Source organism: Talpa europaea (genome assembly GCF_964194135.1).
Source record: "Talpa europaea genome assembly, chromosome: 4".
NCBI lineage: Eukaryota > Metazoa > Chordata > Mammalia > Eulipotyphla > Talpidae > Talpa > Talpa europaea.
The window spans coordinates 93675071-93688094 of NC_140070.1; the positions used below are offsets into that span (position 1 = coordinate 93675071).

Genomic DNA, 13024 nt, shown 5'->3' on the forward strand with positions numbered 1-13024 from the left:
TCAAATAGAAGTGACCCTGTGATTTCTCTTTTCTGAGTTATCTTCTGCTGTCTCTCTATCGTTTGTATAGAAAAATAGGCCAACAAACTGGAGAACATTAAGCAACAAGAATGTTTTATTTTCTGTTATATTGTTGATCTTAAGAACATATTTATCCCAATTACCTTATCATTTTACCTCCTTAATAAAATCGCTGACCATGGAACCTATGAAGCACTCATTCCCCAAGTGCATCACCAAAGGGCAGTGAGCATTTTGTGTCGCCTTACACATGGGGCATCATGGGGGATTTGGCTGCAGCTGAAGGGGAGGTGTGCTGGCCTCTCACCTTAATCTGTCATTTCCATCAAATATCTGGTAAAGAATCCCATAAGTATTTGGGATTATCAAATGATTATTTCAAAGGAATGATTGGTTTATTCGGAGATCCATTTTTAGTTACCCTGCTTCTGCTCTCAGACACACAAATTCAGGATAATGGAAGGGAAAGCAGTTGTGGTTTTACTAAATGAGTGATTTCAGGGAAATATTATATAATCTAAGGGGTTTTTGTCTTAACACAGTGGTTAGAGTTCTAAATAGCTTAAAACTTCTCTTTCTATTGATTTATATTCAACAAACAAAAAAATACCTAATCCATAAAGTGAGAAAGAACAAGCATGTGGGCAGGTAATTCTTCTCTTACCTGCTGTGTTAGCAGTTTTTCATAGTCAAGTTTATGGACATAGGGATTCTTTCCTGACATCTGTGTTTTTGTTCTGCAGGCAACACAAAGACAATGTACTAATCAGCATGAATTGTACACACATTTCTTGTCACTTGTTACCAGATGGATTATTGCCACCCTTAAAGAAATATAAAACATTTTCTTTTACTGAACAAAAGTCTGGACACACTTAATGAACTCCTTTTGAAATGTAGTAGTGATGTATTTTTACAGCTTGTCTTTTACACTTTATTTCAATTATTTCTTTTTAAATACCCTGCTATCTGGTGTCCAGGTGCTGCAGAAGAAATTTACTGTGAACTTTCACTTAATCTGTGTTAATTTCTAGTGGATGCCAGAGAGAATATGTTAGCTCTTTGGGAAGAATGGGACTAAAAGGCACAAAGCAGAGACCTAGTTGTAATAAGAGAATCATCCCTCTGTCCTACTTGTTCAATGAATTGGTCTTTTTCATTAGGAAATCAAAGGACTAGACTTCTCTGACATCAGATTTGCTTTCATTGCTGGCAAAATCCAGGACGCCTGTTCAATTTTCTCTTACCCGAAGAACTAAAATTAATTAATTAACTAATTATTTAATTGCCAGAAACTAAGATGGCAGCTTCAAAGCAGTTCAGGAAAAGTTTGCTGTCAGGCAGTCCTGAGCCAGATTTCTAGGATAATATATGATTTCTCCCTATGCTAGGATGATGAAAAAAGGCACAGTCATCCCACAGGGAAATGTTACATTATCTGCTGGAATAACCTGGATTTTGTGCCAGGCTTCTCCCCATTTAGATATTGATAAAGTATATAATTAAATCACATCTTTGACTACAATAACAAGAACTTGGAGAAATCTGATTGTTGTTAGATGTAGTTAGCAAGAAAACCAACGAAATTAATCTTATTCTCAATTTCAGTCAGGTTGTTTTGGTTCTCTACTTCTCTGTGTTTAGAAAGTCTGAGCTCCTAAACTAGGAGGAATGAACTTTGATAAAGGATTTCTATCATAAATAGGAGAGAAAGTGGGTCATCTTGGGCCAGGGATTCTATGATTTCTTATAGAAAGCGATGACAATATCTAACTCCCTCAGATGGGTAATGAGCATCTCAGATTCATACCTCCCCTACTTTACCTTCTTGGCCTCTCTCCACCGTCATTCTGACTCCTTTGGTCTTCCTTGTACCAGTTGAAGACAAGCTCATCCTTCCAGCTGCTCAGCACAAAGAGCTTGGAGGTATCTCTGATGCCCCTTTTCTTTCTACCCCTTGTGTATAATCTCTCAGAATATATACTTGGTTCACTTTCAAAAAAAATCGCAAATAACAAAAAACCAAAACAAATGTGAATCCATAGTTATCACACCGGTCATAGCTACTATCATCCTTCCAGGAAACCCAGAAACTCTGTGTATTCTAACGTACATGCACAGTCTATTTGCAAGATAAAAATCAAAGTTCTTGCTCAAATTATGCCTTCTCAATGAGACCTACTGTGGTCTCATTACAATCCTCTCAATCCTCTTTGATCTATTTTTCAATAGCATTTACATATTATAAATTCAATAGTATTAACATATTATATAATTTACTTACTCATTATGTTTTTGTTGTTTTCTTCTTTACTAGGATTTTGCTTCACTGTGACAAAGATTTGTGGTTATTGTGTTTACTAATATACCCCATGTGCCTGTCATATATTAGGTGGTTTTTTTTTTTGTTTTGTTTTTTCTGTGGGACCCTCACCAGTGGCTAGGAATCGAACTGGCACTGAAGAGGCTGCAGGCAGCCTCGCAACCCAGCTCTCAACCGCTGCGCCACCAGGGGAGGCCCCATATATTAGGTTTTTAATAAATAACCATTGAATAAATGCATAAATTATGTTCCCATGTCAGCATGGAGGAGCATATTTATGTGCTATTATAGATATTAAGCGTTCAAGAACAGCATACAAACAGACATATGGAAATATTACATATGTAGATTTTCATGATAATTCTTTTTCAGTTGGTTCTCCAAACCCAGTTTAGGAAACTGCATATGGAGAGATGAAACCTCAGTAGGCTCACGTGGAATGAGCTACAAATGAAAAGAAAACTGAAGAAAGAGACTTCATTAAACCCTTGAGTTTCTAGAGCTGCATAAACTCAATTCTTCCCCTCACAAGAAGTTTATTAAGTGTAGGTTTCCTCTCTTTTCTGCAACACTTGCTCCCAAACTTTTATTGTGGTGTATATTCTAATCCATAATTATAATAATATACTTATTAAATGAAATGAAGTAAGTTAGCATAATTATCTAAAATAGATGAAAACTATATTTTCAGTCATTTGGTTCCAGATTGCATTTCTTTATTCAATTTTATGTTGCTGATCAAATCCTTTGCTGCTGTGAGCTAAAGCTCATGATTTATCCACCTCCTAACTCTATAGAACTTGCCATCAGTCTCTAAAAGAGCTATTAAAAAAAGTCTCTCATTTAAAAATAACTGAATTGTGTCATGTCAGGTGATTATGTTTTTTAGTATCCACCCTGGAAACGGCCTCTCTAAAACTATGTTATTTTTTTTTTGTGGAATGTCCCAAAAGGGATGCAGTTAGGCAAAAAGAGCAGAGAAACTTTGGAAGACCTTTGCAACACACATAAAAGTAGCAAGGTTCAAATCCAAGACCAGACATTAGTGTAAATCAAGGAACCTACTTCAAAAGGAAGACACTTTCTTGTGGAAAAAGGCAGGTGCAGGCACCATGTCTTTAGCAAGTGCCCCCTTGTGGCAGTAGCAAGAATGGCCATGAGGACTGTGGTCGTGGTAGACAAGAAATTGCTCAGGGTTCAATGGCAATACATACACCAAACTGATATGAATTATTCCTTGCAGATAACCTTAGTACAGGAAAACTTAATTTGCATAATCAGAAAATTTTAACCACAACTTTTAAACAATAACGTGTGTCTAACTCAGGCTAATTGAACAACTTTTTAGAAGAACAGGATCTGGAAGTAGCCCTCTCCCATCCCTACTAGTCATATAAAGTCAAGATCGCGGTTACATGTATTCACAAAATGCCGTGAGTATTAAATATAAGTCGCCTTACAGTGTTGGATGTGTCCATGTTTAAGCAATATTCACTTTTAATATTATCTCTAAAACCCTCTGGACCATAGGCTCTTTTTTTTTTTTTTTTTTTTTTTTTTTAAAGGTTGGGTTTTGTTTCTTTTTTTTTTTTTTTTTTTTTTTTTTTTTAGAGGCATGCTTTATTTATTTGTTTGCTGGTTTGTTTTGTTTTTGTTTTATACATGCACTGGGTACAGTCAGAAGCGCGGGAGGGTGAGAGAATTCACCAGAGCCAGAGCGGGGAGCAGAGCAGGCAGAAGGACCGAAGGACACTGCTGAGGGGAGCAGCGGGCGGCAGGAGAGGTCTGCGCGCCATGTGGGACCCTCCTCCGGTGGCCGGGGAGCAGCCGGGGATCGAACCGGCGCCGCAGAGGCCGTGCGCAGTTTCGCAACCCAGCGCTCAACCGCTGCGCCACCGGGGAGGCCCTGGACCATAGGCTCTTGATCAAAAGAACCTATTGAAATTTGTGACAAATAGATACAAAAAAGTATACATATTTTTGCTTTTGGGGTACAATCCATTAAAATTTTCTGGAAATGAAAACTTGTCTTTAATAAGCAAAGGTGCTGGGACCCAAAAGTCAAGGTAAAGACTAACAACAGTTAGTGTTAGAGGGGGGTATATTGCTCTTTTATCGCATTTCAATTTATTAGGCATGAAAGAAGTTATAACTAAATATCCAGGCTCATTTAACAATTTCATTTGTTTTAAGATTGTACTGATTATACTGATTTAAATGCAAGTTAAGTATGGAGCATTATTTTATGAACTAATAAAAATCCATCTGGGCTCTGGGTATGATAACAAAATAAAAGATACCTATTGGTGTTGGAATGGGTATCTATGCACCAGAAGATTAACATCCTTTAAGACCTGTTATATCAACATATTAAATCATTTACATATCTGTTACCTTTTTAATAATTGTTTAAAGCTTTAAATAGTTAACAACTGATAATATGTGTGATAGAATTAATCCATATGTGTATTTCTTACTTTATAGGAAATGATCTTGCTGTGCTCAATTTACCAAACTCTTGTTGAGGAATATTATGATATAATAGGAACAGATATCCCTCACCTTCAAGAGGATGGGGCAAACAGGCAAAGAAATTACTATGATTTCACATGGCATCTGCAATTGAAAAAATTATCTGTAGGAGTCATAGTCTGTAAAACAGTTGTGTCTGTGAAATAGATAAGGGGCATTTGGGCAGAAAGAAGATATTTCATGGGAAGAGGAATACAATTTTGGGAAAAGAGCTTACTAGGAAAAGAGACAATTGCAAAGTAACAGTGGCAGGAGCAGTCCAGTACATTCAGAGTTCTCAATTGTTCTGTTTGACTGGCTTATAACTTGGTGTTTTTGTTATTCTCATACTTTTTGATTTTTACCTAACTGAAATCATTCTTTGGATTCCTAGTTCTGGCATTTCCCCCAGAATATCACTTCATCAACTCCTATTACTTAAGACACAAAGGGTGCACTACTCAGAAGAGAGAATAAAACCAATTCTGCTCTTCACCCAAAAACAAAAAATAATCAAACATCGCTATTGTACAATATCCCCTGAGTTTTTTTTTTTTCTATAGCTCTAAATTTGAGCAGCCATTTGTTCTGTTCCTTTCTGATAAATGCTATATTTTTCTTTATAAATAAGCTTCTTTGCCATAGCTCCCATTCTAAATTACATTGAATTTTACATTGAATTCTTCCCATTCAGTACTGAAAGAATCAGATGTTGTGGGCAAGGAATAGGGTATTCTGGATGAGGAAAACAGGCTGTCATGTAGTTCTTTTCTTTATGAAATTAATCTTCCAGCCTTCAGGGTAACTTCACTACTATAGAAATAGAAGGCAAAAGAAAGGGAGAAAGAAAGGTGAGTTATATAGTTTTACAAAAACAAGTTTGTACCACATGAAGAACAATTTTACAAAAAAACTCAAAAACCTGTGGAAAATAAGAAGCCCCAGTGACAAGGGAGAAAGGATAACTGCCTCACTTATCGTCAGAATATAGTTTGTTACTGGTGCACTAAGTACTAATGTAAATGTAGACTACTTTTGTATCCCTAAGACTTTACATCTTTGAAAATTTAAGAAGTTAATGCCTAGAGCCAAAAGGTCATTAGCCAGGAAGGATGTCAGAAATTGCAGTGAGAGTAAAAATAAACATTGTTAAAAATGCCCTTTAGGAAACAGATTTAAAAAAAAAAATAGGTTCAGTAGGTAAATGAATAAACTATGGTATATCTAGACAATGAAATATTATTTAGTCCTGAAAAGAAATGAGCTAATGAACTATCAAGTCATGAAAAGGTCTGTAGGAGCCTTAAATGTGTATTACTAAGTAAAATATATACTATATATAATTCCAACTATGTGACTTTCTGGTAAAGGCAAAATTATGCAGAAGGTAAAAAAAAAATCATTGGTTCCAGAAGCATGGGGTTGAAGGATTGATGAATAGGCAGAGCCAAGAGAATTTTTAGGGCAGAGAAAATATATACCATATATAATAATGGATGCGTATCATTTTCCATTTGTCCAAACCTATAGAATATATAGTATAAACAGTGAACACAGATAAACTATGGACTTTGGGTAATTATGATAATTCTTGGTAAAAAATGGGGGAGATTATACAGGTGTGAAGGTGGAATATGTGAGGAATCTTTGTATTTCTCAATTTTGTTGAAAATATAAATCCCTAAAAATTAAAATATTAAAAAAATAAGTTGAAGAAATATAATTGAATAGTTTGTAAGAACATCTGAAGTACCCCTGAGATATACAAAAATAATGAGTAAAAAAACTAGAGTGAGATTTATTATGCATGTAGGGAACAATTGATTAGATTCAAATGCTTATTATTAATGTAATATCATTTGTATTCATAAGCAGGCAAAGCTTAAAAAAATTCAAGTCATGTGTTTTCATAGCAATAAGAAAGGTGGAAACAATAAATAAAATAGATCCCTAACTATTATCTGGAATATCCTCAAAGATTTAATTACATTTTTCTCATGAAAAAATAAAAGATAACTCCTAAGTTGAGTATTACTGTCCCATGATTCTAGTATGAAAAATGAAATAAGACAATGACACTTTAAATACTTTGCTCCTGTCATATAAATAGTAAACAGCACAGCCAAGTTGGAACCTAGTCACTGTTATTTTATTTTATTTTTTTCATAACCTATGGCATCTCAGCTTTTACTTAGTTTGCTCTTTAAAGTGAAGTCAAAAGAAATGAGACCATCAGACCCCAAACACTAGGGAGGAGAACATTCTCAATTCTTCTCAAGGTCCTTAAATTAAATTTGCAAGATTTTGCAAATACAGATACGGATGTCCAGTTAAATTTACATTTTGGATAAGGAACATATATATTTTAGTATATATATGTACCAAATATTTTAAACCTAAAAATATACTAGTTGTTTATCTGAAATGCAAATTTAACTGGGTATCCTATATTTTTCCTGACCAACCATACTCAGAATGCTTAATTGTTGTATTCCTAGTATTCATTTATTTTAAACATTAAAAATGAAGAAAAAAACAGGGGAATAATTGGTATTTACTGAGACTAGTGTTTGTCAACTCATACCTAGCTACCATTATCATTTTATCCCACACAGAACCCAGCTCCTTAACAAAGTTGGGCAAAAGATTAAGTCATCCTATCTAGCAAACACAAGGGAACTTTATGCTATTGTAATGTAAAATTACTGAGTTTGACAAATTGTTAAGAAATGGATTCATACCGACTTCCTGGTACCTAAGAATGTCCAATGTACTCAGAATTCTAATTTAGATAGGACATGGTTGGTCTTTCTATCTTTGATTTTTGAATTTTGTGAGTCTGAATACACTTGAAAAAGTGTTGTCATTTCAAACCATTAGAACATCTACCATGAAAGTGACTTCTCTGAGTGTGTGATTGAGTAAATAAGCAGCGTTCCTGTTTTGGTTCTCCCCTAGTATTTGCTTTTTGATCATATGCAATTTCTGTAGTCTCCCTAGACACAGTGGAGTTTAAATGTTGAGAGTCTGGGTTTTAAAGCCAGATTGTTTGCTATTAAATCCTGACTGTGCAATGGCATTGTATGTGTGATCAAACAAATAATTTTGGTTCCACATCACTAGGGTTGTTTGGAGGATGGAAAGAGTACTAGGCATATAGTAATTCTCCATACATGGTATTTTTTTCCTAAGCAAAAATCATATTGTTACATCCAATATCGTATAAAGGTAAATGCCAGTAATTGCTTTGTGACACATAGCAGCATATGAAACAATTCTGGATCCCAGTTTCCTTAATGGTAAAATGAGAGTGTTTGAGAAATGATTCCTAGAAATATGTTAAAAATTAGTTATGATACCGAAATACAATTAGTGTTGATGATTGTAAAAAGACATCTTTGGAAGCTGCTTCAGATGGTAAAAAAACAAAAAATTAAAACAGTTCAGCAGTTACATTTACTGAGTAAGTTTCTGTTAAAATCCTGTGTGTAATCATTTTCCAGTAAATCCCATCTTTGAGGGTGCATGTACAAGTCCCCACACATGTGAGACAACAAACAATGACTCTAAATGGGCTAGTGCCTTGCTCAATATTCAGCAAGTTGTTGACTGTGGTAATCCCCCTCAAAATTGCCTCCAATGAACCTCACTTCCTGGTATTTATGTCTTTACATAAGCCTCTTCTGTTGTGTGGGTCTGACTTAGTAATTTTATTCTAATGAATATGATAATGGAAGTGATGGTGTGTGACTCCGGGATGTAGGTCACAAAAGGAATGTTCTCTGTCTCTCTCCTTCTCTCACTGTTGGAAGTCAGCTTCTACATCCTGTGTAGCCAAATAGACAGGCTCAACTGGCAATAAAGTAAAGCCTTCTGCCAATATACATATGAGTGAGTTTAGAGGTAAAACCTCTTCTGTTCTAGTAAAGGCTTTAGAGGTACAGTAGTCCAGGTAATAGCCTGACTATAAGCCTGACAGAAGTCATGTGTCAGAACCATCTAGCTAAGCTGTTTGCAGATTTCTGGCTCTCAGAAACTTGTGAAATAATGGTTTTTAAAACTATTTTAACTGCTCATTTTTGGGTCAATTTATTCTGATTCTTTATGTAAATAATACAAAGCAGATTCCAATTTATCTGAGTATTGTATGGAATAACCATTCTTTATTGCTATGTTTTCACAATAGGCCTGAGCAATAATAAAAAAGTTAAAATTATCAATATAAGCTCAATTATTAGTTCACAGTTAAAGCTGTTACTTCAAGTGATTTTTTTAATTTAAATTTAGCTATAAAGAATTGAAACCACCTAACGCATTCTTCAGCTCCCAAAATCTTTGGTAGCAATTAGCCTTTATGACTTATTTTCTCAGATTTAACCTAATTAGGGAGGACCTCAAATCTACCTCTCCTGTTTATGGTGGATAAACATTTCTTATTAATCCTGCAGGTGATGAAAACTCTTGCAAACACAGTGTACACAGGTGGATTGAATTCCTTATATTGTGACAACAAATCCAGAACCAAGGACTTAAAATAGATTGTATTTTCAGACACAAAAGTATTTACATAGCAATCTTTTCAGGTAGATCAGTATTTTAATCTGGGCTTTATACTGAGAGGAAACATACTTAACAGTCACTCCCAGGTCATTAAAATATATCAGGCTTAGGTGAGCATAAAAATGGAGGTGGGGATGAATCCATCCTGAGTCCAGTGGCATTATGTCGTGAGTGGTAAACAAATCTCTAAAACATTGATTTTCATGAGGTCTAAGGGACTTCAAGCCATAACCAAAGCTAGCCACAACTCCCTGGAAGAAGCCAAGGCATTGAATACAAATGTATGTGGGAAATGAGTGAAATAACTTATGGTAGAGAAAGCTCCTAGAGGAAGGACAAGCAAAGCCAAAGGAATTAGATGCAGTCAAGCTGCCTCGATTGCCAGGATGTTCTTAGAGTATGAAGCCTTTGTTCAAATTGTTTCCCAGGCATTTCCAACTTGTAATCACTTTTAGATTCTATGGATAATAGAGGTGACCTTAAAAAACCAAAACAACACCAAAATCAACAATGAATCTAGTGTTTTACCATGAACTGTGAAATATTAAGAACACTGTTTTGGGGCTCCACCTTAGAATCCTAAGAAGAGAGAGCTATTTTTTTCCTCAAAATCTAACCAACAAACCATGATGCTATAAAGTCCAGTGTTTGGGTGGAGTGTGTGCTGCAGAGGTGCAGTGTCACCTATTGCAGAGCACAGAGCATGGCAGGACCACAAATGCACCTGCTGGGGATACCATTTGGAGCATTGTGGTGTCTACAGTACACTGTCACCCCCAGAAGAATTGTACTTTTTTTGTGATCAAATGTAAAGCAACCTCTAGAGACCCCCAAGAAAAGTTTGGTGGTGAAACTTCTATAAAGTGGAGACAAGGGCCAGTGAATTATGAATGATTAAAATTGTTTAGACTCTAGAAGTGTTTACAAGCCGATAAAGTTTGAGAAGAATCAGGTTTTATGTACAAATGGCATTTTCAACAAAGCTGAGAGAGTAAAGAAAGAAGAAAACAGCTACTTTCTGGGAATGGGATGGATGGATATAACTAGCATGTGCAAGAGCTGCAACTCCAAAGACACAATCTTAGTGACTTTGTATTCATTTTTTTTTCTTTTTTACTGTCTCTTTTGCTGTACAGAAGCTCTTTAATTTGATGTAGTCCCAGCTGTTTATCTTTGCCTTCACTATCACTGCTTTGGGTGATGAGTCTTTAAAGATGTTACTGAGGTATATGTCATGTAGTGTTTCGCCTATATTTCTTTCTATATATTTTATGGTTTCACGTCTTATGTCTAGTTCTTTAATCCATTTTGAGTTGGTTTTTGTGCATGGTGTGAGGTAGTAGTCAAGCTTCATTCGTTTGCATGTAGCAACCCAGTTTTCTCAACACCATTTATTGAAAAAACTTTCTTTGCTCCATTGCATATTCTTTGCTCCTTTGTCAAAGATTAGTTGACTGTAAATATGTGGGTTTATTTCTGGATTTTCTATTCAGTTCCAGTGGTCCATGTGTCTCTTCTTGGTCTAATACCATGCAGTTTTGATTATTATGGTTTTGTAGTATAGTTTGAAATCTGGGCATGTGATGCCTCTACTCCCTTCTTTTTTTTTCAGGAGAGCTTTGGCTATTTGGGGTTTTTGGTGGATCCATATGAATTTCATCAACATTTGTTCTATTTCTTTGAAGAATGCCATTGAAATTTTTATTGAAATAGCATTGAATCTGTAAATTGCTTTTGGTAGGATGGCCATTTTGATAATGTTAATTCTTGCAATCCATGAGTAGGGGATGACTTTCCATTTCTTTGTGTCTTCTATTTCTTTTAACAATGTTTTATAGTCTTCTTGTATAGGTCCTTTACCTCTTTTGTTACATTTAATAGGGAAGGAAGAAGTCAAACTATCACTATTTGCAGATGATATGATAATATACATAGAGAACCCCAAAAACTCCACAGAAAAACTAATTAAACTAATCAGTTTAGAAAAGTAGCAGGATACAAAATCAACACACAAAAATCAGTAGCTTTCCTATACACAAACAATAAATCTGAAGAAGAAGAAATCAAGAAAACCATCCCTTTTATTATTGAGACTTTGTATTCTTTTTTTTTTTTTTTTTGGAAGATTTATTTATTTATTTATACAAGCACTGGGTACAGTCAGAAGCACGGGAGGGTGAGAGAATTCACCAGAACCAGATTGGGGAGCAGAACAGGCAGACCGACGAAACACACTGCTGAGGGGAGCAGCGGGCGGCAGGAGAGGTCTGCGTGCCATGTGGGACCGTCGCCCGGCAGCTGGGGATCAAACTGGCGCTGCAGAGGCTGCGGGCAGCTTCACAACCCAGCGCTCAACTGCTGCGCCACCGGGGAGGCCCTGTATTCATTTTTTAGAGATACAGAGATGCTCCGTGGCTTCCATTTTCTGTTGCTGCTGTAAAATGAACTGCTACAAACTTAGTTGCTTAAAGCAACACAAATTTATTACATTGCAATTCTGGAAAACAGATGTCAAGTTATCAGTTTCACTGGGTTAAAATGAAGGAAGTCCATATTCCTGTACAGAATTCTTTTTTAGCTTCGAGATCTTGACTGCCTTATTTAGATCAAGACTCCTTCCTCCACCTTCAGTCAGCAGAATAGCATTTTCTCCCCTCTTTGACCTTTGTTTTCATGTTGTATCTTCTGTCTTTAATCCTCTTCCTCTTGCTTCCTTGTAATGACCTTGACATTACACTGGTCAATTCAGATAATCCAGAATAATCTCCTCAAGAGCACTATATTAATCACATTTGAATTTTTTTTTCTGTGTAAGATAAAATTCACATGTTCTGAAAATTAGACATGTTCATTCTTTGGGGTCCCTTTTTTTTTTTTTTTGTGGGACCCTTTCCAGTGGCCAGGGATCGAACTGGCACTGCAGAGGCTGCGGGCAGCCTCACAACCCAGCGTTCAACCGCTGTGCCACCAGGGGAGGCCCTTTGGGGTCCATTTTTCAGCCTCCCCTTTGCACAAAAATGAGCAATGCATTTATAACTTACAACAAATTCTGACCTTTCCCTTTTCTTTCTCTTTCTCAGGGTCTATTTTTTCTGGTACACTTATCTTATTTCTCTTTGCTTTAGATAATTAGACTATTTATAGCAATTTGACTAATTTCAAAGTTTCCATTTTGAATTTATCTTACATACAAAGAGATACTTAAGCTAACATCTTGTGAGAGTATCTTGTGCCCTAGATCTTTAGGTTGTAATTTGATATCCTGGAATTTTCTGGATCTTTAAAAGTAGGTTGTTCAATTGTAATAATAGATATGGTTCTTAAAATACCTTAGGTTATTTGAAATGCAGTCCTCTCTGGCTCTCTCTCTGGGGCTCGTGCTCGCACGCTGTCTCTTGCTCTCTCTCTTGCTCTCTCTCTTTCGCCTGTCCTAGGAGAGGATAATTGTACATAAATAATTAGAGAACCACAGCTCCTTTAAATGGAAAGTTATTGCTTTGCCCCAATAAGAAGGACAAAAAATGTTCCCTTTATATTCTTAAAAATTTCTGCCTTAAAAGTCAATTTTAATTATCCCTGATCTGTGCATCAAGAATCTTGGGAATTAGC

General features: G+C 35.9%; 1 protein-coding gene across 1 annotated transcript in view; it reads right to left on the minus strand.

Annotated features, from left to right (window-relative positions):
• Positions 1-1870, minus strand: part of LOC311170274 (peroxynitrite isomerase THAP4-like) — a gene marked incomplete at its 5' end in the record, with an annotated part of 48605 nt that extends 46735 nt beyond the window's left edge. The window contains 1 exon segment of the mRNA XM_084232655.1: positions 1846-1870. Coding sequence (XP_084088781.1) covers positions 1846-1870 — 25 coding nt within the window.
• Positions 1871-13024: the final 11154 nt, after the last annotated feature.